This window comes from Taurulus bubalis (genome assembly GCF_910589615.1).
Source record: "Taurulus bubalis genome assembly, chromosome: 14".
In the NCBI taxonomy this organism is placed as follows: domain Eukaryota; kingdom Metazoa; phylum Chordata; class Actinopteri; order Perciformes; family Cottidae; genus Taurulus; species Taurulus bubalis.
Genome location: NC_136602.1, coordinates 24,679,912 through 24,705,919, shown reverse-complemented (window position 1 = coordinate 24,705,919; position 26,008 = coordinate 24,679,912). Strand labels below are relative to the sequence as shown.

The 26,008-nt window shown below is 43.9% G+C and overlaps 1 protein-coding gene across 2 annotated transcripts in view; it reads right to left on the bottom strand.

Moving 5' to 3' along the window:
* birc6 (baculoviral IAP repeat containing 6) overlaps window positions 1-26,008 on the bottom strand; it is a gene marked incomplete at its 5' end in the record, with an annotated part of 111,414 nt that overhangs the window by 26,704 nt on the left and 58,702 nt on the right. For both annotated transcript variants that reach the window (XM_079230203.1, XM_079230204.1), the window contains 3 exons: window positions 22,296-22,467; window positions 23,352-23,516; window positions 24,296-24,513. In XM_079230203.1, the coding sequence (XP_079086329.1) occupies window positions 22,296-22,467; window positions 23,352-23,516; window positions 24,296-24,513 (555 nt within the window). The remainder of the gene's footprint in view (window positions 1-22,295; window positions 22,468-23,351; window positions 23,517-24,295; window positions 24,514-26,008) is intronic.

Genomic DNA, 26,008 nt, shown 5'->3' with positions numbered 1-26,008 from the left:
TCATATGACAGATCCCATATTACACTGTTGGTTATTGGTTAGTGTACATGACCTTCATCATCAAACATTTCAATCCGGAGTGAAGAACATGGTGCATGACAAAAAATGACTTGGTGTGGAGTAAAAAAAGGTCTTTCATATGCTCAGTGCTGCCACTGGTGGCCAGATACCATGTTACAATATTTTAAAAAGCCAACCTATTTTTAGGCCTCTGCTCGAAAATGTCATTCCCAAACTAAAAAGGGTGTATCTCTGCAACCACTAGGGCTGTTTGAATAATGTTGGTGTTATAATAAAAGGTACACATGTGAGATTTTGTTCAGATGTGTAAATATCAGTCTATGTGTTACTGGTTAAGAGTAAATGAAGAGGACACACAGGAAAAAATTAAAAGGTTTCAGGTCCGCCTATAAGGAAAAAAAAAATCACTTTCAGGATGATTAGTTATTTGAAATGATGCAACTGTAAGGTCCAACTCTAACCCAAATCATAGCTCAATATGTGAACATTCTCTAACCCAAATCATAGTTCAATATGTGAACATTCTCTAACCCAAATCATAGTTCAATATGTGAACATTCTCTAACCCAAATCATAGTTCAATATGTGAACATTCTCTAACCCAAATCATAGTTCAATATGTGAACATTCTCTAACCCAAATCATAGTTCAATATGTGAACATTCTCTAACCCAAATCATAGCTCAATATGTGAACATTCTCTAACCCAAATCATAGCTCAATATGTGAACATTCTCTAACCCAAATCATAGCTCAATATGTGAACATTCTCTCTGCAAAGGTTGACTTTGATAAAGTGAAGCAGAACAAAGTTACAGAGGGTTTAGAACAGAGAACATTCAGGCGAGGACTCCAACAATTGCATTGGGGCACATTTGCGCACATCTGTGACATTATACTTTTTTCCATGTACCAAACCATATATTTCACTTGTATATTACTTATGGTGTTTTATACATCCAAATACAGCCGTTTGGGGCTTTTTTTTCTTCTTCATACAACAAGCTATGATATACAGTTTTATATGACAATCGCTCAGTCTGCCCTCTGGGGGGGGATTGGTTTTGAATTGAGGAAAGGTGTCTTGGTTTCATGTTTTTCGGTTCCTTACACCTGCCTAACAGAGCTTTTTCCCAGTTTATAGGCCGCTATAAAAAACAGCCACAAGTTAGTTATTCTCATCACTCTTCCCCAAACAATTTTTTATGAGCCACTAAGTGGCAATAAGGAGTTTTGCGAGATATTAATGCAAGACCGTGATATATGGTGTCCTGGGTCCAGACCTTCAAAACTGCCCACTCCACAGGGTTGGATTTTAGAACCACACTACTTTGTTTAAATGTCTAAGCATAAGTTTAAAAAGATAACTTTGAGCATGTTCTCCTATCTTTCCAATGCAATGGTGGTAAAATAAATGAATTGCATGTATTGTATAATACTATTTTATAAATACTTCTAGAAAATAAAGAAAACTAATGAATGCAAAATGTCTTGATAATCAGATGAAGGAAGGACTGTGTGGGTGGCAGAGATTAACAGCTGGTGAGAATGTATGAAATGTGTGTGTGTGTGTGTGTGTGTGTGTGTGTGTGTGTGTGTGTGTGTGTGTGTGTGTGTGTCAGTCAGTCGTTTTTAAATTCACAAACCAAAGCCGACAGTTCCTACTTGGTGAAGTCTGAAATAACAGGACGCAGAAGGCCTGCAGCCTGAGTCACATGGAGACGGATGTGAATGAAGGGTCATGCTTGGCAGCAGACACTTTGGTCAAATAAAAATAAAAATAAATTCTCATCAAGATTTCTATTCCTTCTTTGCAACAAACACAAGACCTGATAGTTTAGTTGTTGAGTACAATCTGAAATGATGCTTACATTTAAATTTAGAGCCAAACACAACTTTACGCTCACATCATGAGGGTATCCATCTTGGTTGACCGGTTTGAGAGGACCTGAACTCAAGGCTACTCTTGGTTTGTCCTTACAGTGATTTATGTTTCTCACTGTCTGGAAGGTAGATGTCGTCGTACAAACTTTTCTCTTTGCTGTTCTCACCAATTCAATTCATTATTTATTTATTTATTCATGGCTATTCATACATTTGCGGGTCATTGTGAAGGTGTTAATCTTTATTGGCATCACATTGTGTGCCTATTGATCTGTAGATGTTAAACTGGTTAAGTAAAAACAAGTCAAAGGATCAATGAAGTCATTAGGATTCTTCCTATGGGGACCATGAATGTCTGTAGAACAATTGATCACTATTTGGAAATCCCCAAAAATTCCAGTCAACAAAAAAACAAAATTCATGGTTTGAATGTCCCGAAGAGTCTGTGCCAATATGAAGGTTATGATTTCAAAGGCTGTAATACAGAGAAGCCGTTTGAGGTAAGATCTATTCAGCTGCTGTGGGTGGGAGGAACCTCCCCAGTAAAGACTGAGGAACTAGTCAGACCTAATGGAGCTATTTATGGTGAAGTGGGCCAAACATGTCACTTGAGTATCCCAGCTTAGCTAACGTTAACATTTGCTATGCGTTAGCCTCCGCTACCAGACATACACGTCTGGTCTGTATAACATTGTTGTTTTGGTTTCAGTCAAAGCTGAGGCTTTTCAGCTCTATTGCAGTGAGAAACAGATGAGAGAGGCTTGGAAAAGTATCTGATGTCTTACATACACACGTACTTATGAAGGACTGTTTTTGTGAAGAGTCGTAGGCCAGATTTATATAGGTTGAGATGTGCTAACCCAGGGGTGTCAAACTCATTCTAGTGAAGGGGCGACATGTTGCACATTTTGATCTCAAGTAGGCCGGACCAATAAAATCATAGCATAATAACGACAATATTTCTCTATGTTTAAATCATTGGTGAAGGTTTTTGGATGATAAACCCTATTTTAAAAAGGTCTTTCTACAATAAACTAGAAACATAAAAGACCCAAAACTCAGACCTCAGCCCAGTGTTTACCTGCCTGGGCTCCTCTACAACTCAAGGAACTCCTCGGTGACGCCAAAGTCTCATCAGCACCAGAATGAATACGGTCAGTTGAGCAACATCTTTAGTGATGTCAGCGCTCTCATCCATTGCAACTGAAAATGCTACAGATGACTTTACTTTATGCTTCTTTTGGCGATCCAGATCTGCTGAAAGATCGGAAATCCTATCCGTCACTGTATTCCTCGTTAGGCCAATGTTGGCAAAAGCCTGTCACTTAAAAATTAAAAAAAAAAAAGTTATCCAGGGCCCGAGCTGGACCCCCTGGCGGACCAGACGTCAGCTTTCCTATTTGGTGCTCAAACAAAGTCAAAGCTGATAGACAGCGTTTCCCTGATGTCAAATATTTGATGTGGCGACATCGGCCACATTGGCCAGAAAACTGTTTTGTCCCTGTTGTTGACATTCCTCCTGTTTGCTTTGCCGTTTGTCATGTTTTCACTTGTGTGGCGAATGGGCTACAAATGCATTTCGTTGTGCAGCCCTGTGTTACAACAAACAACCCTTGAATCCTGATGTCAAACGGCAACGCGGTGGACGTACGCTTCAATCCCGTCCCTGCATCCCCTGGTTTGAACACCCAAATGTTGGGGTTTCACTTCTTCATCAAAGCTACAGAGCCACCTGACGAGTTTCCATCAGATGACAGCGAGCACAACATGAATATGGTAAATGTAACAGTGTCATCACGTTGCATATCCTGCAGAAGATTGCATTTGTCAACAACTTGGTTAACGAGCCAGGTGACCTATATCTTCAATGTCACGCCTGCAACATTGTTTTTACATCAGTCAATACAGAGGACATTAATAATTTACAACCTGTAGCAAATTACAGCTGCAGTGAAGAAATGTTTCAAACCGTAAACAAGCACAAAAACCACGAAACCATGGACTGGACAGACGTCTCAAAGACAAAGCAGCTTACGTTTTGTTGATGTCTCTCTTAATTAATCAGTCCAGCTTTTCACCAACAGCTACGGCGCCATCGCACAAAACTCCAGTCGGGTTCCGACGATGCTAAAACATTTTGCCAAATGTTATCCAAGACTCTGATGGGATCATTTCAGCCATGTTTGTAAGCATTGAGCAGCACCTTAACGGAAGCCAAGCAAACACGAGGGTCAGTTGATACTTGAATTAAGCATCAACAGACTGACCATGCAAGCCGGATCCGTTTCTTAGGAGGAGCTTTGTGCCGTTTGGGCTTCCATGTGCTCGTCTTGAAGTGCCTCGAAATAAAACCGCTCTAGTTTGTGGCTCCCAGACTGTTTTACATTTATATTGAAATTCCCAGCTCCCTACTGTCCTTATCCCAGCATCTGTAACAACACTGACCTCCAAGGGCTTTAATCGGCTCTCAATTCCTTTAACCGGTGTCTCTGGACGGCACCGAGCATGGAATCCCAATCCCTCCTAGTTGCATCTATGTAATTACTCATCAGCATTCCTCCTCCTGCTCTGTGTCAATGTCGCACTGTTTTTCCACAACACTAAATGGAAAGTAGACGCTAATGAAAGAGAACAATAATAAAAAGGAAGGGCGCCGCATCAGAAAACACTTTTAGATACAGGCCCTTTTGAACAAATGGGTATTAAACAAGGCTTCATGCAAGAAGCGGCGAGTGCCAGGGACAAGGGAATGCTTCTGGGTCCCCTGACCAGAGCCTTTATTCTCCCTTTCTTCTATCGTTTACAAAACCCCATTTTTACAGACAATGGAAGAACCTCTGCTGCCGAATTTTTTTTTACAAATGACAAACGCGTGGAGCAACTTTGGGTTCAGGGTCTCGCTCAAGGACACGACGACCACCAGGTTGGTGATTAAAGGACTGAATAATTCACATGTAACGTTAAGGTGGAACAAAAACATCATCCAATTCCTTTAAGCTCAAAACTATGGAGCATAAAGAGGCTTTGCACTATTGAAGGATCTATTAAGGGTGCGATGCAAGGAATCTGATGCATTGGTAGTGTGAACTCGGGATAAACAAGTTTACCAAATGAAGCGTGACTCAAATAGTCATGCTGTTCAAATGAAATAGTACATTTCCTGATTAAACTTAACCTTCACTGAATACATTTGAGCATTTAAAGAATTAGATGCAATTCTTGACAGATCTTTAGTCTAGTCAGATTTAAATCAAATGTTTCCCCGATTAACGTCGAATGTAACGCGTTTTTCCAGCCTAATAAAAGCTTCCGAGATAAAGTAAATATATGGCATTTTAAGATATCCCAAAACTATGGCATCACTATTTTCTTTTCTTACCTTATGATACACATATTTGGGTATGGTTTACAACTGCACTGGCTATAAAAATAATGGAATTTCAACAACCAGAAGGTTGTTGGTCGGTCCCAGTGTTAACATATCAGATAAACGCTAAATGGTCTGTTCTTGAATTTCTCTTTTCTAGTCTTCTGACCACTCAAAGCTCTTTAACACCACTTGTCATCATTCCCCCATTCACACACTGATGGGAGGAGCTACCATGAAGGAACCACCTGTCCATCAGGACTAACTAACATTCACACTGATGGGAGGAGCTACCATGAAGGAACCACCTGTCCATCAGGACTAACTAACATTCACACTGATGGGAGGAGCTACCATGAAGGGACCACCTGTCCATCAGGACTAACATTCACACTAATGGGAGGAGCTACCATGAAGGTACCACCTGTCCATCAAGACTAACTAACATTCACACTGATGGGAGGAGCTACCATGAAGGGACCACCTGTCCATCAGGACTAACTGACATTGCTCAAGGATGTTCACAGGCGTGAAGTTCAGTTCAGTGATTCAAATGAGTCACAGAGGCCACGCCCCTAATTAGGCATAACTTTAAGCCTTAAATAATGTTAACGAGTGTATACACATTCACCCCCTATTCCATGGGGATTCACCCTTTGGAGCCAGCCTCAAGTGACCATTTCATCAACTGCCATTTTTGGCACTAATGCATTGGCTTCCTTTTTTTCACCATATAATCTACTCACATTTCCATGCAATTCAAGAAACTCCATCACCCACTGGAAGCACGGACTGTGCAAAGAGTAAGGAGAAAAATCAAACCCTGATCTCCTCGGAGCCACAGGAAGAGGCTGGACATCCATCACAGCTACGACCATCTTGGTAGTGCTGACCTGCAGTCATCACAGAGCTACGAACAGCGAGCCTCCATCTGTGTGATTTAGGGCCTTCTGGGGGCCGTAGAGATGGGTGCTGCGAGTAGCCATGTTGGATGCTCAGGCTGATTCATAGTAAATGGGGGAGCACTCCCGTTCTGCGATGAGTTAGCGTGGCATGTGTAAGGGCTGCTTGAAATAAAGGCGCCACTGTTGGGTTTTAATGCCTCCCTGTTCGCCCCTGCAGCCTCACCTAGTGTCGAAGCAATTGCCTCACCGAAATAGTGTGTCAGGAAGTTGCATTTAAAATCCGGTCGTGAATCATCCAGAAATACACACAACCACTCATGTACAGATATACTGTGTATACTAAAGGCAGAAGCTAAGATCAAGCTTTGGGATTACATTTCAAAATGTCCGCTGTAAGTCACACACAAAGACTGAGTAACGCACTGAGGTGTACTGACGGATCAAAGTAACGCGCCAAGATACAACCGCAGCCCCCAGGTGGCTCAGACTAGTCCACTACGGTAACAAAAGTCTACTTTTAGTGCTATATATCGCACATATCAAATCACAGTATCAAGAAGAACTGTTTCACACTGTAGAAGCATTAAAAAGTCAAATATAAAGATGCATTTTCTTTCACCAAATAAGTAATAAGTAGCTTCACTTAAAGGATAAACATTGATTTCTTAGCTAAAATCCTCCCTTGGATACTGGTCTTACATCAGTTAATAACCTCCTGAGGAAAGCATCTTAGTTTGAGATCATATCTTTGGTTTTGTATGGAGGGCCTCGTCTGACTGTGATCTGAGCCCTTTTATCAAAAACATTTCAGTGTTGTAAGCCTTCCTCAGGCTACAAATATGAAAATCAATAGATTCAATCAATAGAAGGCACAAATGGTAATAACATGAGCGCTATACACATAATTATACAACACCGCCATGAGCAGTGGGAGCCGAGGTGTTTTATTATGTCGGTTTAAAGATGTGAACGAACCATTCTGGATGGTTGGACATGTGAATGCTACGTGGTAGAAGTACTGCTCCTGTGGTGCTCCTGCACACATCCAGGGGATCAGGGTGTGTAAAGACTGTCGCCCAGTCACTTCCTGCTGGCCTACGGGTGACAACTGAGGCCGTATTGCACTGAGGTTTTGGACCAATGGTGTTGTACTAAATACAATAACCATGGACAAGAGGGACAAATAAAAATGGACTTACGGTTTATGGTCAGTGGAAATTGACGCAGTATTGTTGTTACTATTCAGCTAACATATTCACTAATAGCTAAATATCTAAATAGACTTATGCATGTCAATGAATCAGTCAGCCTCTAGTTTAAATACAGCAGCCTGGAAAGCAGCTTCTACCTTTGAGATGCAGACCTGTGTGAGCTCAATGAAAACATATTGGTGACCCTGATGAAGGCAGAATAGATAAAAAAAAAAAAAAAGAATAGTCTTCTGGAAAAGGCTCGCTCAACGCATTTAATTTTGAGGTGACCTCAGAGGATAACACAAAATATTCACTTTTCCATGTTTAACTCTGGACACACGGACACACACACACACACACACACACACACACACACACACCTCTCAAGATGGCAGCAGCTGGCGACTAGCAGCTATCAGCGTTAACAGAGCGATTATATTCAGTAGGAAGTAATACTGAATATTTTATGCATGTGAAACATTTTAATCAGCACAGATTATTAAAAGACGTCATTATGCTGTGGTATCAATGCATAGATATCTCTCCGTGACAATGAGAACAAATCATGTTCCAACAACAGGTTTTTAATCAAGTCCGAGGCTTTTTTACATACATGTTCTGTCTGTTTACTGTAAAGTAAAATAAAAAGACATGCATGTAGTTTATATCCCATTAGACTTCTTTGCTCACCTGTACGAGGACAACCACATCTCATCATAGTTCAAAACTGGAAATAGCGCCGATAATCAACCACAGAAAAATACCGAACTGCTATCATATGGCGAACAGAGAAATTCTAATTAACACCGAAACCCTGTCATCCACTCACGACTCCAGTCTTACTTTCATCCAATTTAATGCTTATTCTACCTCGCTTTCCCTTGCGAAGATGCAAAGATTCCTGTAATTACAGCTGACAGATTGACATTTGGTATTTCAGGGCGGGTACTGGACACCTCTGTGCTGTTAATTACTGTGATGTGAAAACAAGTACCCATATTTGTGAGAAAACCACATCCAATTTTCAGTTCAAGTTCCAAAAGCCCACACTGCCGATGAGGAAGCGCCAGCTGAACGGATACAATGTGAAATACTTCTGCTCAGATAAAGCTCTCCTTCCTCCAAGTGGAACAACACTAATCATTTCAGAGCGGCTCATAACTCAGCTCCTGGGACCATGGCCCGTTTCTAATGAGGCTAGCTGAGCTGCGGAGGCTTGCTCGTGTAGGATGAGCACACTTGATCATTTCCTTTAATTAGCCGGCGCTGCAATTGTGAAGAGAAAATAAAAATGTGTTCATAAAGCATGTCGACGCTTCCTCACACGCTGCAGCCTAAGAAACCGCTAAACGTTTCATAAGCGGTTACATGACAAATGAGGCCGCACATATATGTTGGAGTTTTAATCCCGTCAACATGTGTGGACATAGAGCTATACTGTAAAGTTTACTTTAATCGCAATTTAACAGCAATGATGTCGGCCCAAAGAAGCTACTAAAACCCTCCTGGTGCGCTCTATGGGAGCTTTTAGACACGTATTGCTTTGTTTGGTTTACAGAACATTTACTACTTTAGTTCAAGCCCCTGTGGCTGTGGGTTGGTCCGCTTGTGTGGCGGACATAAATAATGACGAATGCAGTTTAGCGCAGTATTCATGATCAAACACACACTAGTGCCATTTGCTGTGACCACTCTAGCAGTTTGTGAATGTCTTGGTAATAACGTATCCAACCCAGTGCTGCCATAACAGACCCACTGAGACGACAGGATACGACCGTCACTGGTCTTCATAAAACCCTCTTGCTCACTTGTGTACAGCGGTGGTCAATAAAAACAGGAGTGGACAACGTTCAGCGGGTTACCAGGGAGACGCACCCCTCGGTGCGTGGGCCGGCGGCGGCTACAAGGGAGGGCCGGGTGTCTGTGACTCCCCAAAGGGAAGCAGGCGGTGAGCAGGCGGGTCACACCGAGTGGGCGGCTAACGCTCAGACTCACGGCTCGACAGCGCCCGGTCTTCCTGACCCCTCCAGGGCAACGCAGCAGAGGAGCTGAAAGAGTACGACTGTGACACGCCTCCGCCAACACGCAGTCTGCCTCAGTGGACACGGCAGATAATGTGCATCAAAGTGAGACTGTGTGGAACAACCAGAAGAAGAAGTGGCCTGAAGCTCTGTGTCATTTCCACAGGACAGAAGGAGCGGAGCACAAAGAATCTCTAAACCAAGCTACTCAAGGCTTTTAGTTTGGAGTTGACATATTCTGTGTGGACGTCTTCACTGGGCGAGGACAAGCAGGAAAACATGTCTCTTCCATTTGAAACTACTGTGACCTAAAACAATCACTGACTCTTTAGTGTTTACTTGAAAGGCACCATGTGTGTGTTGTCTTGTTTCCATTTCCAGTTATTCGCCACCTTGTCATTTCAGTTGAAACGGACCATTTCAAAACTTTTAGACGAAAGAAACAATTCTGATTGACTTCAGGGATCGTAATGCATTTTGAAAAGTGATGCTGTCCATGTGAAGTCTGCTCACACTGGAGGCGGTGCTGAGCATTACCGACAGGCCGATAACCAGCTGCTAAAAGCTCCAGAGCGCTTTTTATACTGCACATACTTTGCATTTGTATTGTTTCATTTCCTAAATTATTACACTTTACCGTTTTGTTTTGTTGTATATTTATATATAAGTACTTTGCATTTCTGAAATTTTGTGACACACAAATGTCCCCTCTGGGATGAATAAAGTATACATCTATCTACGTTGGACTCACGGTGGAAACAAAGACTCAGCTGGAATCTTTCCTCAGACACAATGAAAAGGGTACAAAGTTACGTCACTTCTTGCATCAAAATAAGTGTCTTCCATGTCCTCCTCCCTGTGGTGAGAATGGGAGCGCGGGAGAAAGATGAGTATTGCAGCTTTGTTGTTTTTTACTGACGCTCTCCTACCCCTGAGGTCGAGACACGCCAACACTGACACTATAAACTATTGATCTGCCTGAAAGGATGGAAACAGGATTGATGGCGTTAAACTGGCCAATCCAGATGAACAGACAAGGGATCTGATATCCAGTATTGAACTCAAAGATTATTCACTAGCATCAACCACTAGAGGTTATGCAATACGTGTCTGATCTATGCATAGACCCTACCTATGATCTAGTCAAAGACCCTACCTATGATCTAGTCATAGACCCTACCTATGATCTAGTCATAGACCCTACCTATGATCTAGTCATAGACCCTACCTATGATCTAGTCATAGACCCTACCTATGATCTAGTCATAGACCCTACCTATGATCTATGCAGGAGCAAACAACAAATCATTTGTACAAATTGAATACATTGAGATTTAAAAGCATGTGCCGCTCTACTTCAGACCAAAGCTTCCAAATAACTATTCATAATGTGCGACCCAGCAGCTGGAATAAGACATACGGCCACAATAAGAGGATTACTGCAGCTCCTTTTCTTGGTGGAGCGTCACAGTTCAATGAAGCATTAAAACCACGAGTCAGCCGGGGCTCTGTGGATCTCATGTGTGCCGTCTGGTTGGTCTCGACCAAAACAAACTAAATAAATAAATATATATATATATATATATATATATATATATATATATATATATATATATATATATATATATATATATATATATATATATATATATATATTTTACAGTTAGGCAAGGGACATTATGATAACGTAATGTAATCATTAACCTGGCCAAAATATTTGCAATTAACGGTAATATCCCTGAAATCATACAAATATATATATTAAAAAAAGGCCACAAAACATGCTGGAATCACCGTATTTTACATTTAGTTGAGAAACATTAATGCATTGCATGACGGCCTTTGCATTGATAAAGGATCAATTCAAATAACCATATCATTATATCGAATATAATATATAAACATTGTGTGACTGTTCCTGTATTTATCACTTCTCTCCCACACAGTACATTTCTTACATTTCATTTAGCTGACGCTTTCATCCAAAGAGACTCACTTTCTTCTTCTTTACACCGTAGACAATGTGTCGATATTCAGGATTAAACCCTGTATCGTCACATCTGAGTTCGTAGCTGTGGCATATTTCACAATAAAGACATTTTCATCAATTCCAGTGTTTGACAAAGAGTTTGACATGTTGTTGTGCTTTAGCCAGAAATAAACAAATGAAGCTTGAACAGATGGCTTCAGTCTCATTTAATGAACTCTTCAGACCGTTTAAGTCATTATGAATTTTGAGTTCTGTCTGTTAAGCGCCTTCAACATCAAACAATAATTGTGATAACTACTTTAATCTATGCATACAAAGTCTTCTCCCGAGCTTTAGGAAAACATTTAGTCCTGATGCTGAGAGAAATGAGCCGACTGATCCGACACCTGTTGACTCGCTTCAAACATCCAGCTGCACTGACCGACGCTCCGGTCCTTAAACTGGACGGGGATGCAGTTTTCTTCATTTTTTAACCTCAACAACTGAGCGTGGAGCTGGGGGAAGTAACCAGAAGTAACTAAACGTCTGCTGACCAAGTTAGTGAAGTAGATGTTCACAAAGCAGAGAAGCAGAGCGGGCTTTCAGGAGGACGTGAAAAGGGCAGGGAAAGCGTGGGGAAGTTCAAGGCTCAGTGACAGACGGCTCAGCGGGCGCGGTGGCTTGGTTTTAGAAAACACTGGAGATAAATATCTTTCCAGTGTCTGTCTTTGTCTTCCACCCATCCTGTATCTACTCCTCCCTCTCCTCTCCACAGGTCTGCCAGAAGAACAGCAGCCGATGACGAGCTCGACTGAACTCTGAGCAGCGGCACAGTGGGGCGAAAATCACCTCCTTTCTGGCTTTGTCTTTTTTTGTTTTTGAGTGGTGTGTGTGTGTGTGTGTGTGTGTGTGTGTGTGTGTGTGTGTGTGTGTGTGTGTGTTCAACCAGCCCCCACAGCAGGGTGAGAGGAGGAGGCAACTGAAAGCGTGAGCAATGTCGTCTCCCCCTCCCTACCTCCCTCCCTCCCTCTCCTTCCTTGCCATCAGAATCCGTCCTCCCTCTCTCTCTCTCCTCTCTCCTCTCTCCATCATTCTGCTTGGTTATGCAATGCACATTCCTCCCACGGAGACGAGCTGGTGCCGGAGACCTACCGTAACGGCGGCGTCACTAGATGCAGATCCATATTGCCATAGCGACCGCCCGGCTCTCCGGCTGCCTTCGCCTCTCTAGAGTCGGCTCAAACGGGATCCTACAGCTTTCTCTCCTCTTCTGGAATATCAGCCGCTGGACCCGACTCGTTCAGGGCTCCTACCTGGCTCAGGGGAGGCTGGTGTCCCCGAGACCCTGTGCGCTGAATCTACAGACGTGATCATGCACAGTGATGGCATGGAGGCTCCAGTGATGAAAAGGCACTAATTGCACTGTTCCCCAGAGAAGTAAGAAGCAAGCGGAAGGGGTGGGTGGGGGGTGTAGATCCACCGATAAGCCGGGGAGGGAGGTGGAGGAACTCAAGAGAGAGGAGACGGAGAGGATGGGAGGAACGGAGGGGGCAACCGGGGAGAGGGCATCTCCTCGCCCCCTCACAAGAGGCTGCTAGCGCTTTAGCAGCAGCAAAGCAAACTTGATGGTGAATAAACTGAGGAGAAAGAATTGTGAGGAGGAAGTTAATTAAAAAAGGGAAGTTGGGGGGGGTGGAACCTTACAGGTGGGCGAAGAGGAGAAGTGACACAAGAAGCTTTTCACTGGAAGCGCTGCTACCTTTGTCTGTCGCTCGCAGCTACTGGGACTGTACTGGGACTGTACTGGGACTACGCCGCCTTCCTCTCCCCCCGGGGCTCCACATGCAGCATGCCTTTAAAGCCGTGCTTTTCCCGTGAGGATACAAAAAGCATGCCGGACGATGTCGTCCTACACCGTAGACGCCTTAGGGTAAGCCACTTTCTCCTCATTCCATCGTTTTAGGGTAAGCCACTTTCTCCTCATTCCATCGTTTTAGGGTAAGCCACTTTCTCCTCATTCCATCGTTTTAGGGTAAGCCACTTTCTCCTCATTCCATCGTTTTAGGGTAAGCCACTTTCTCCTCATTCCATCGTTTTGCATTCGTCTGTAATCTTCTCGTCTCTTGTCCGTGTATTTAGTGACAGCTACACAGCATGTTGAGGAGGATTGTAGTTCCATTCACAAAGGAGCCTGAGAACAGAGCGGTCCTGTTTACCTTTTTGGCGTACACACACACACACACACACACACACACACACACACACACACACACACACACACACACACACACACACACACACACACACACACACACACACACACGTCGACTCCTCCATGGGGACGGGGGGATTCTGCTTAGAATAACTATTTATAAGGACCTCTGGGTGGTTAATCATTAGCGATATGTGAAAAGAGGTGGGCGGGAGTGAGCGGGTTGCTAAATGGCGACATTAAATCATGCTTATTTTGACACGAGGAACGCCATTGAGCTTTACCGGTGGCAATTTAACAGTTTCATTTGCAGATAATCCAGGGATGAGGCTGAGCGAGAGCCGGCGTCAAGCTCGCTGTTGTCAAGGAGCTGGGCTTCAAGCTGTGGCAGGTCATAAACACTGGTGTTCACAGACTAATCTCCTCTCCGCCCTGATAGCCATTGTTTTGTTCCATTAACAATTGCTTTCCCTCTGGTGGGAGGATTCTGTGCGCGGCTGGTTTTTTGTGCAAAAACTGGTGGATTAGCAGGAGGACAAAAGAAGCTATGCTAAGCCTTGAAAGCAGCATGCTAATTCAGACCAAATCCCATTGTTGCTTTCTATGCGTGTGTGACAACTTTTGACATCCACGGTTTCATTTCATTCCAGATAAGTGTCCCCCTGCCAGGCTAGTCGAGCGTCAGGACCATGGGCACCACCGTCGTCACCCTAGAGGATGTGCAGGCACTGGAGGTCAAGGAGGAGCAGGAGGAGTCCGTCCTGGCCATGTTGGGCATCGTCGGCACATTCCTTAACCTCTTTGTAATCGTTTTTGTTTACATCTACACCACACTGTGAAGTGCCAAAGCAAAAGACACCAGATTTCTAAAAACCAGCCACCAGAAAAGACTCCCACAACAAAAGGAGGGACGTTGTACACGCCTGTGGCCGTTTAACCTCCTGTCAAATTTCTTTTGTGTGTGTGTGCAAGTAAAAAACATTGAGCGGCAAGTCGGGGAGGAAAGGCCGACGACAAAGTGACACGTGTTGAAGAAATAAGTTTGACATGGACATCTCCCTGAGAGAGAGGAGGAGGAGGAAGCTGGACAGACTGGACAAAGATGAAGAAGCCATATTGCCAAGTGACAGCCATGAGCCGGGGAGATAACAAAGGGCTGGGAGACATGGCAGAACCAGGACTACGCTGGAACCGGGGAGAGCAGAGCCAGCAAGACCCCCTGTGGCCTGATGGGAAATACAAACTTCCACTTGATCTCGTCTTCTGGACTGCTGGACTCACTGGAAAGATGAGCCGAACCAAACGGTTCTGTGGACAACACCGACGCTTCTCCGGTTATTTTACATTCACGTTCCAGTTGGTGGGACTGCGGTCGAGAGCTGCATTGAAGGATTAAACGCAGGGAGAGAATCAAGAACTATGCTGTGAAGCTTCTCTGGGGACAATGTCAGTCTTCAGGGTCAAACCTGCTATATTGTAGCTTCATCAGGGCCCGTCAAAGAGAACAGAAACGTGGCTCTGAGCGAGCTCTGCTGTACCGTCTCTTAAAATAACTGCCGTTTCAAAAATGCCTTTAATGCATTAACTAGAACCATCAACCATCAACACCTTCCCTTTGGGAAAATAAGTGCAACATTGACATGTTGAGGAGGAATTTCTAGTAATGTGACCGGGTTGAAAATCAAAAACAGGGAATTTGTTTCTTCATGGAATATCAGGTCTGTTACGTCAGCCAGAAGTGAAAGAACGAGACAATGTCATTTAACCGTGCAGCTTGTTTTACACAGGAGATGAAACTGCGTCTACTTTCTTTCTTTTTCTGCTTCTCTGCCCACATTTGGAAGTTGGCGAGTGGGAGGGAAGGTTCTCTTGATTTATTTGTTCATGTTGATTTCAGGGTAGTGTCCGCAATCCTTTTCCTGTATCGTAAAGGTTTTTTATAACTATTTGAATAAAGTCTAGATGTATTGTGCAATAGCTGAAGTTTGACTAATAAACATCAGAGCATATCAATGGGATAGCCTTGAGCCTCATCTGTGAGAAACCCCAAGGAGTGTGTGTGAAGGTAATCATCACAGCAGTTATTATACTACATATGCAGCATTAAGATATACGTTATGCTTCTCACAACCCGATAGGGAATCTCACGGCACCTTTATGGTTGCATGTTCATAATCACAGAAATAGTTTCCCCTGCTGGCTTTAACAAAAGGTATGGAAGCAGGTCTTTTACAGCCGGCGTGAGCTCACAGCTCTTTGTCGGCTCTCGTCTAAGAACACGAGTGGAACAGGAAGTAAGCGACCAGAGGGAGAGTCTCCAATCCGATCCAACGATGTTTGAGAGCATTAGCCAGGAAGAAGAAGCGCACCATGTCGTCTCTAATTACAACGATGATCACCACTCCACCCCCATCCACTTGAAAAAGCAAACCCACCCTTTCAACTGTGAGGAGAAAAGCTTGTGCTAATAGAATCAACATTTCTCGGGTGAGCAGCAATGAATTGCAAATCCACAGGAAGGAGCGCTAATGAATGAAAGTGTGTATTAGTTTGTATAGAAGGTGCATGAGGTCGAGCATTTCTTTTCTAACCAGGCAGGGGAAATCTCTGAAATAGGAAATGAAAAACGTAGCAACCTGAAACCTATCCTGATGATCCCACAGATCACACAGTTATTCATTGGTAGAGAAGCTCCGTAAACACACAGCTGTCCAGCAATGCAGAGATTGCCTTCTGTTCCACATGTTCTTGATTGTATTTGGAGTAATGAGTCATTACCAACCACCTACAGGCCAGTCATGTTCAGATTACCCTCCAACATCATGCGCACGCCCACTCCACATGAATGATGGACCAAAATAGCCATTTCCTGAGCGGTGTCGCCTGCTGCCGCTCAGAGCCGTCTTGGATGAGTAAAAAGGGGGCAGCGAGGCGTAGAACATAAAAAGATGCAATGCTAAATATAACACAAACATTAACAGAAACCCTCCTACGTCAGATCTTGAAACCATTTAGCGTCAAACAAAATGTGCAGGAAATTCATTCTTCAATTAAGATAAATTTGTATCGTGGTGACATTCAAAAGTATTACCTCTCGCTAATGGCTTAGCTTCTTGTGATGGAGGGCCAGGCGACGGTGGGGAACTGTAATGTATCCCAAAAGGATTTGCCAAGACGATGATTAATGATTAATGCTACGCTGACGGGGCCGAGGGCAGCGGAGGGACAAGAAATAAAAGGTACGACTGAGGGCCAATCAAAAGGTACGACTGAGGGCCAATCAAAAGGTACGACTGAGGGCCAATCAAAAGGTACGACTGAGGGCCAATCAAAAGGTACGACTAAAGCCTAGTTTATGGTTCTCCGTCACGTCGACGCAGACCCCTGCGCCGTAGCTACGCCGTCGACGCAGACCCCTACGCCGTAGCCTGACGCGCACCTCCAAAAAATCCTAACTACGCGTCGCGTTGACGCGGACTGCAAGCGCTGTGATTGGTCCGCTCAGAGCGTAATTTCCGGCAGTTGCTTTTTCCCAGCCTCGACCGGTTTAGTGGTCGTACACAGACCACCTCCGCAAACGTCTTCTCTGTCGCCTGCGCTTCAACATTTGCAATATAAGCATTTGCTCTTCTTCGGCGTATAAACTAGGCTTAAGGGCCAATCAACAGGTACGACTAAGGGCCAATCAACAGGTACGACTAAGGGCCAATCAACAGGTACGACTAAGGGCCAATCAACAGGTACGACTAAGGGCCAATCAACAGGTACGACTAAAGGCCAATCAACAGGTACGACTAAGGACCAATCAACAGGTACAACTAAGGGCCAATCAACAGGTACGACTAAGGGCCAATCAACAGGTACGACTAAGGGCCAATCAACAGGTACGACTAAGGGCCAATCAACAGGTACGACTAAAGGCCAATCAACAGGTACGACTAAGGGCCAATCAACAGGTACGACTAAAGGCCAATCAACAGGTACGACTAAAGGCCAATCAACAGGTACGACTAAGGGCCAATCAACAGATACAACTAAGGGCCAATCAACAGGTACAACTAAGGGCCAATCAACAGGTACGACTAAAGGCCAATCAACAGGTACGACTAAAGGCCAATCAACAGGTACGACTAAAGGCCAATCAACAGGTACGACTAAGAACCAATCAAAAGGTGGAAGCATCATTTCTCCGGGGGAGGTAGGGTGATTCGGATGTTTTTAGACAATAATTAAGAGAGGCCTCCTCCAGCAAAACAAAAAAGAAGAGCAGGTGTATTTAGGGCTTCCTGTATTTAAAAAAGGTACACGACCAAGACTGAAGAGAGGAATGAAGAGGAATGGGCTGGTCGTTAATGATCCATGTTCTTTAAATGGACACTGTAGATTATGGCTAATGGTTTAGATATATTGATAGAGCAATTCCCTTTAAAAGAGCTATACGAGACAAGTCATCGTTAGCTAATTGATTTCATTCCATTTTGAATTATTAAAAAGGTGCATAAATAGATTTTTCTTGGCCACCAGGGTGCAAAATAACTCTGTAACAAGCAGATACAAAGTGTTCAAGGCAAACATGATAGCAAAGAGTTACTTCATCAAATATTCGACAAAGACCAACGTTCAAGCATTCCTTCTCTTACAGCTCTGCTGTGGTCTCAACCTCTTGAGGAAAAACATTGAGCTCTTTAGCTACTAAATGCTCCTTCATGTTTACCTGCAGTGTACAGAGAACTGCTGGAGACGAGCGGAGACGATGCTCTCGCAAGGCTCCTCCTGACATTGATTGACTGCTCAGAGCTTCTGGCCGACTGGCTCCTGAACTGAAGGTGGTCCGCGAGCCCCGAGCTTTCATTTGACTGGATGCACCACGACTTCAATTAGCTCCATGCAATGGGGCTAGTTAGCACAGTATTATGTCATCTAGTATTTAATTTAACGGTAAATGCATAGATTTTAAAAGGAAAATGTGTCATCATTAAGGCGAAGCTTCAACAGAGCATGTGGAGAAACAATCAAACTAGGGGCTATGAACTTCATACTGCACACACACACACACACTAAAGTGTGTGTCAGGGGCATTTACCAGATAATGAGGAGCAATTACAACGCTCACAATGCTTTTTATCAGCTGTTATTTAATTATGAGAGCAGGGGCGCATTAGCACACGCCAGCATGCACACAACGAGACGCTCCTGCAAACTGAAACGCCCCAGCAGCACAAAGAGCTGCCACACATTCAGCTGGAAGTGCCTCTGGGCTGATAAGACACAGCACACAACGGAGGTGGGAGGGTAGAAACTCTGTTGGTCTCTTACTGCAAGAAATCAGTTTGATCCAAACTCAACACAAAAGGGGCCTGATCAAACCAAACGGCTGGAATAGACTATTGTCTGGATAATGAATGCTATATAGCCTGTACTTGTATGTCACTTTTCTAGTCTTCCCTCCACTCAAAGCACTTTAACACCACCTGTCATTCATACACTGATGGGAGGAGCTACCATGAAGGTACCACCTGTCCATCAGGACTAACTAACATTCACACACTGCAGGAACAGTCTACGGGAACCGGGGATCGAACTGCCGACCTGCTCCATCACTGAAGCACAGTGAAACCTGTAGCAAGTTTATGGTCAAAGTAAAAAGGGAACCTCCATGTTCAAGGATTTTTTTTTGAACACCTGCCTGAAAGAAACTTTTCGATTTCTGGGAAATGGTAGAGATTTTCTGGCTGGCCCACCCGGAGAACAACATATTCCAATATCGTCTTGAACCCAGACGAGAACCCACTGAGCCAACTGGCACATCACAATATGATGCAACCAATATCACACTACCTCAAATTACAGTTTCAATTGACGCTGTAATAAAATGCATCCGACTTTAAAACGTGTTGCATTACTTTTAAACTGTGGCATGAACATGTCTCATATCAATATGTTTGTTTGAAATTATTCATCTTGACATTATCTGGTCATAAGAGATACGTTTTACTTATTGAGCAGCAATGAAAGTTCATTTTTGACTTTGTAGATACTAAGTGGACCTCGAGTTAAGGAAAAACCCACCAAGTCGTTTGAAAAGTTTTCAGCCCCATGTCACTGTCTTCATTGGTGTCTGGCGCTGATGAGATAAGAGCTAGTCAGTGGACCCTATGCTAATTTACTTTTCCTTTACATTAATGGAGGAAATCATATTAAAAGTGTTAAATACCTATAAAAACAAGAACACAAAACAGATTTGCTATATTTTCCCATATTGCACAGCCTCCTCCGTCTGCGGTTTGTTACTTTGCTCACTCTGTGGCTCAAATGTGAAAGCCTTCATAAAGTGCAGCACAAGAAAAGAGAGTAGTTTTAAGTGCCACTGCAGCCAGACTACAAAAGGGTCAGCCCAGCACTAATAACCAGCCAGTCCCCGAGGAACCGAGGCAGCATATAAGCAACGGACTGACCCGACCTGACCGGAGCCCGGCGCTCTGCTGGAGGCGCATTGCTCGGCCAGAGGTCTAACGGACCGAGGGGCCGGGGGATTACCTGAGCAGAATAATAGCAGGTTACAGCTGCACCCCTCCACTAACACCGACACACCACAGCATCTCATTATTATGCACCGGAGACAACGAGCTCTTCTCAGAGGCCACGCTTCTACACAAAAACATGTGCATTGGCTTTGATCATTAATTACAACAAAACGATGACGTGAGAAGAACTAATCAAAGAGGAAGGACGAGTCTTTTCATCCTGGAGTGTGAAAACAACGTTATGATGGATGTCTCAGACGAGCCTGGACTCATTAAACGGATACTACTGGCACCTCGGTGGGGTTTAACAGTACGACATGCAGCCTCCGCTTCAGTTGGAGACGCTGGAGCTCCATCTGCTGTTTCCTTTGGCCAAAAGCCACCATCTCCATCACATGATTAGAGACACAGGAACGTACACGCGGCTTCGCCGAGGCAACTCCAGCCTGCAGCTACCACCGAGATCAAAGACCAGAGCCAAAGGACACCAGCAGGCAGCGCTGCACATCACGAGCACAGACGAGGAGGAAATTCAGATAATTCCACAGCAGATGAATATCAGTGAGGACACTTCTGAACAAAGAGAAAACAGACGCCATGACGAGGAGAACGAACAGGATGAATGATGAACCTTCACAGCTTCTTTCAGGGTTCAGACACACTGACCAATGGGTTCCATGAGTTTTCCATGACTTTAAACCAAATGTCATGACAAACATTTAGTGAAATCTGGGTGTAAACAGTAAAAAGTGAGTAAATGTAGTATTTAAACTAACAATGGGAATACAAAGCATACAGTAAACCTTAAATGACACAAATGAATGAGACAATAGTTTGATTAAAAGAATAAACATTTATATAGATGCCTGTATGTATGCCTGCTTATATTCTGAGTCTTTCTTTTAAAAGCATATTCATTATTTTAAACTCGGCGTAAATGAACGACATGAACACATGAATATAACACATTTAAATGACTTTTACTAAACTTTGGGGATTTTATTTTTTTCAAGGACTTTTCCAGGCCTGGAAATAACCATTTTAAAATTCCATGACTTTTCCAGGTTTTCCATGACCGTAGGAACCCTGTCCTTTGGTCCACACACTGGTCTCTGATAACACCCTGGTCCTTACATGTTTATTGTAGAAATAAAAGACACCATGGTGGGGATTGGTACCCCTCGCCATGATGCATGAAATAAATCTTTGCTTCAGGACTTTTCTCTGGTACGAGAGAGGAAAGTGATCATTCGCTTGCTTTAGAGAGACATCCCAGCATTAATATGACGAGTCACATGAACCAGAGAAGATAGCTGATGGTTTCGCAATCACCTGTAATTTCCAATGCTCATCTTGTACTTTTGCTTGAAAAGGACAGCACAATAAGCACAATAAAAAGGCGATTATTGGTTCATAATGTTGATTGGCAGCGTTTCCAGTGCAATCACAAACTTAGAACCGGCCCCAATTCAACACACCCAACAAAAATTATAACCCTGGCAGAAACCCATGTAAAACCGTAGAACCGTTAGCCGACATGTGCAATGGAAAACACATCATTAACATACAAAGCTTCATATCTGCATCAAATAACCAAAGATGAAATGAAAGATCAATAGGTTATCGCAACCCACAAAGGGTGCAGTCAAACAACCAAATACACTCATTCCCATGTCAGCGATGACGACGTTAAAAAGGTCATCTTGATTCCACCGTTATCAATTACGACGATTGAAAACAACATTTTTATGTCATTATTTCCACAGTATTTTCAAAACCCTGCCAAATGCAGTCACAACGTCTTCTACCAGCACATCATCATTTTCTTCCCGCCAAACGCAAATCATCAGTAGCCAGATTGGGGCTGATTTCTGCCCAATCTGGCTACTGATGATTAGCCATCGAGCGAGCCAACTCCCCCCAACAACATCACAATACACCAAGAAATGACGAGTCTCCGGGTTGTAATGTGCACTTGATGAATACAAAACACTGACTGCCTTGGAAATAACTTCATATCCACATGCATTTATCTTATTCTAATCTTTTTTTAATAGATGTTGACAAACTGGTCTCAACTCAAAGTCCACTTACTTGCAACTTCTGGAGCTTTTGACCACATGACAGACACCTTTCTAGATGTCTCAATGCCGCCTCTTTGACAGTTTGACCCGTCGTTCTGTAAAAGAGGGAGCCTACCTGAGTCATTGCGTAGGTAGGAGGACATGGCGGGGATGAGGCAGGACTGGCTGAGCAGCTCCTGCAGCACTGCTGGCAGAGCAGAGCTGTTGTGGGCTCTGCTGTCTGCTGAAGAGCCGTCAGCACCGTGGCAGCTGTTGGAGCTCGCCGGGTTGATGTAGCTCGCCAAGACCTGGTGGACGAAACAATATGGACATGCTGTGAGACGAATGACTAATACAACCTGTCCACCTCGCTTAGGCTGACGCATGTAAGGACAGACTTTACGGGACCTGCTCTGGAGCAGGACCAAGCTGACCACGTCATCGTGGAACACCTGGCTGCAAACCAACCTGTCCAGGAACAGCTGACCTTTACCTTCATCAGGACACTTACGGTATATTCAGGTGATGCATATGGCATCACATCTTCACTGTTCCTTTGCTCGTGTAAAGACAGGGTTCAGACATATTCTGACCAGTGGATTCAGTGGACCAGTGGTTTCCATGACTTTAAACCAAATGTCCATAACCAAACATTTAGTGAAATCTGGGTGTAAACAGTCAAAAGTGAGTAAATGTAGTATTTAAACTAACAATGAGAATACAAAGCATACAGTAAACCTTAAATGACACCAATGAATGAGACAATAGTTTGATTAAAAGAATAAACATTTATATGGATGCCTGTATGTATGCCTGCTTATGTTTTGAGTCTTTCTTTTAAAAGCATATTCATTATTTCAAACTCAGCGCAAATGAACGTCTGAGACGTCTGAGATGAAATGAGACTTTTCCAGGCCTGGAAATAACCATTTTAACATTCCATGACTTTTCCATGACCATCACAACCCTGTCATTGCTCATGTAAAGATCTCTGTTCATAGTTTCTCACGTTAAGACATGCGTCCGCAACACAAACTCTATGGAAGGTAATCGAGCTCAAAGCCTGAGCAAGATAAACAGGAAGTATTAAAACATTTGAAATATGAAGCAAAGTGTTGACATGTTAACTTTGACAGTCCTTGGTAAAGCCCTCATGTTTTCTAAAATGAAACATGATTGATGGTAGATTTACCTGCAGTAGACAGGTGACGTGTTCCTCCTCCAGCCGTTGTTTGGTGAGGGCCTGCTCCACGTCCCAGCCTGAGGCTGTGGATCCAGTACCAAAACCAGTTCCTTTAGCCCAGTACAGCTGCTGCTCCTCACTGGTCCCTGCACCGTGACAGCTGGATATCTGCGGCTGTCAATAGACACAGATAAGAGACAATGTAGAGGGATAGAAGGAGCACTTTACCTCAGAACACTTTTAGAATGCTTCTATGTTTATGAGAACGATGGTTGCTAGTGTATTAAAAATGGTGGCAAGATAGAATCTGACCGATTCTGACACACTGGCAACGATTGGTATTCTTCTTGAATGACATTCATTCGCAAATGGAGCCTAAAAATATCCACGCTGTCCTCCAAAATAAAGGTGAAAGCCTACTCTGTCCTTGAACACGCTAAAAATAAGCAAAAGAAGCATTCATGAGATTGTTTTTGATGGTCATATGGAGAAAAGGCCTGGATTAAAGTAGTGAGTAATCAATAAGAGCCAACATCAAGAGTTGATGCTTCATGGGACGGGCAGGTCTTTATTTAAAAACCCATTGCAGCACAAGGCTCGGGGGCTCAAGGGCAGCGGCGCCACGGTGACAAGTCTTTGGCTCGCAGTCAAGTCATCGGCCTCATGATCCGTCCTCGGCTTTGTGGACTCCACAACTCCACAGACGGAGGGGGCGAGCGTCAGGCCGGATCCCCACAACGCCACAACAAACGAGGCAGGTCGAGTTCGGAAACGTACACACTGGGGCCGGCGTACCAGTTTCAAATTTCCATACGGTATGAATTTTTCATATACCGTCATACCGGTGGTGCATAACCGCAACCGGAGCCGTAAATAACCATAAGAACCCTGCCTTTATTTACTTGATCATTCATCAAGTCTTCATGAATATCGTGTGTGTGCGTGTGTCCTACCTCAGACACGCTGGTGTTGGCGTTGGGGTTGCGGGGCGCGTGGTGGCTGAGGGCCGACAGACAGGCCAGGATGAGGTGGATGGCCCCGATCTCCAGCGCCATGCGGCGCAGCAGAACGCCGTCGTCGGTGGTCAGAGGCGTGCTGCTGAACAGCGCCCGCAGAACGTGGAACGGCAGCGTGGGCAACACGTTGGCTGAAGGAGACTGCAGGATGTGACCTGAGGAGGAAACAGCAGACGGTCCAATCAGGAGACTGAGCATTGGGTTCTGATCCTTTTGAAAACCCACCTATCTTTAGGCCTCTGCTCGAAAATGTCATACCCAAACGAACAAAGGTGTATCTCTGCAACCACTATGTTTGAATAATGCTGGTGTTATGATAAAAGAGTATAAAGGGAGTTGTGTGTTCAGATGTGTAAATATCAGTCTATACGTTACTGGTTATGAGTAAATGAAGAAGTGAATTATACAGTTTTTATAGCAATATCTGCCGTAGAGCCCATATCTTTTCAACGGGTCAAGAGGGATTTACTGGCCATGACAATGCGATTGCTATTTGTAAATGATTAAATGGACTGTACTTTCTAGTTTTGTCATCATTCACCCATTCATACGCTGATGGTGGGAGCTACCATGAAGGTGCCACATCGACTAGAGGGACCAGGGCCTTTGTAGTGACCCACACCATGACACGTGTTTCTTATTTGATTAAACAGTTTGCTCATCATGAATGTAATAATAAACATGCAAAGACATTTACTGTTTTCCCAATTATTATTCCATACGTGCCTCTGTAGCGGCTCTGACCTGTATCACTCAACAAGATGAAAAAGACTCTGACATCAATCACCAACTGACTAGAAAACAAACGATCAGTGAGAAATGATCCTATTAGATTCATGTCAGACCATCTCACTAATTAGTTCAGACTAGTGCGAGTAGAACGGTTACAGAGACGCCATTAGTATTCAGGGGAAGGAACAAGAACTAGTGCGGAATCTTCATCCGATGGAACGCGGGAACACACACACGCACAAACACGCGAACACAGACACACACAAACAAACAGACACACACACACACACGCGCGAACACAGACACACGCAAACAAACAGACACACGCAAACAAACACAGACACACGCAAACGCGAACAGACACAGACACACACACACGCAAACACAGACACAGACACACACGCAAACACAGACACACAAACAAACGCTAACAAACACACACGCGAACACAGACACACACGCAAACAAACACACACACGCGAACACAGACACACACACGCAAACAAACACAGACACACGCGAACACAGACACACGCAAACAAACACAGACACACGCAAACAAACACAGACACACAAACAAACGCAAACAAACACACACACGCGAACACAGACACACATGCAAACAAAAACAGACACACGCAAACAAACGCAAACAAACACGCAAGCGAACAGACACACACGCAAACAAACACAAACACACGCAAACAAACACAAACAAACACACACGCGAACACAGACACACGCAAACAAACACAGACACACACGCAAACAAACAGACACACACGCAAACGAACACAAACACACGCAAACAAACACAAACACACACGCAAACGAACAGATACACACGCAAACGAACACAAACACACGCAAACAAACACAAACAAACACACACGCGGACACAGACACACGCAAACAAAC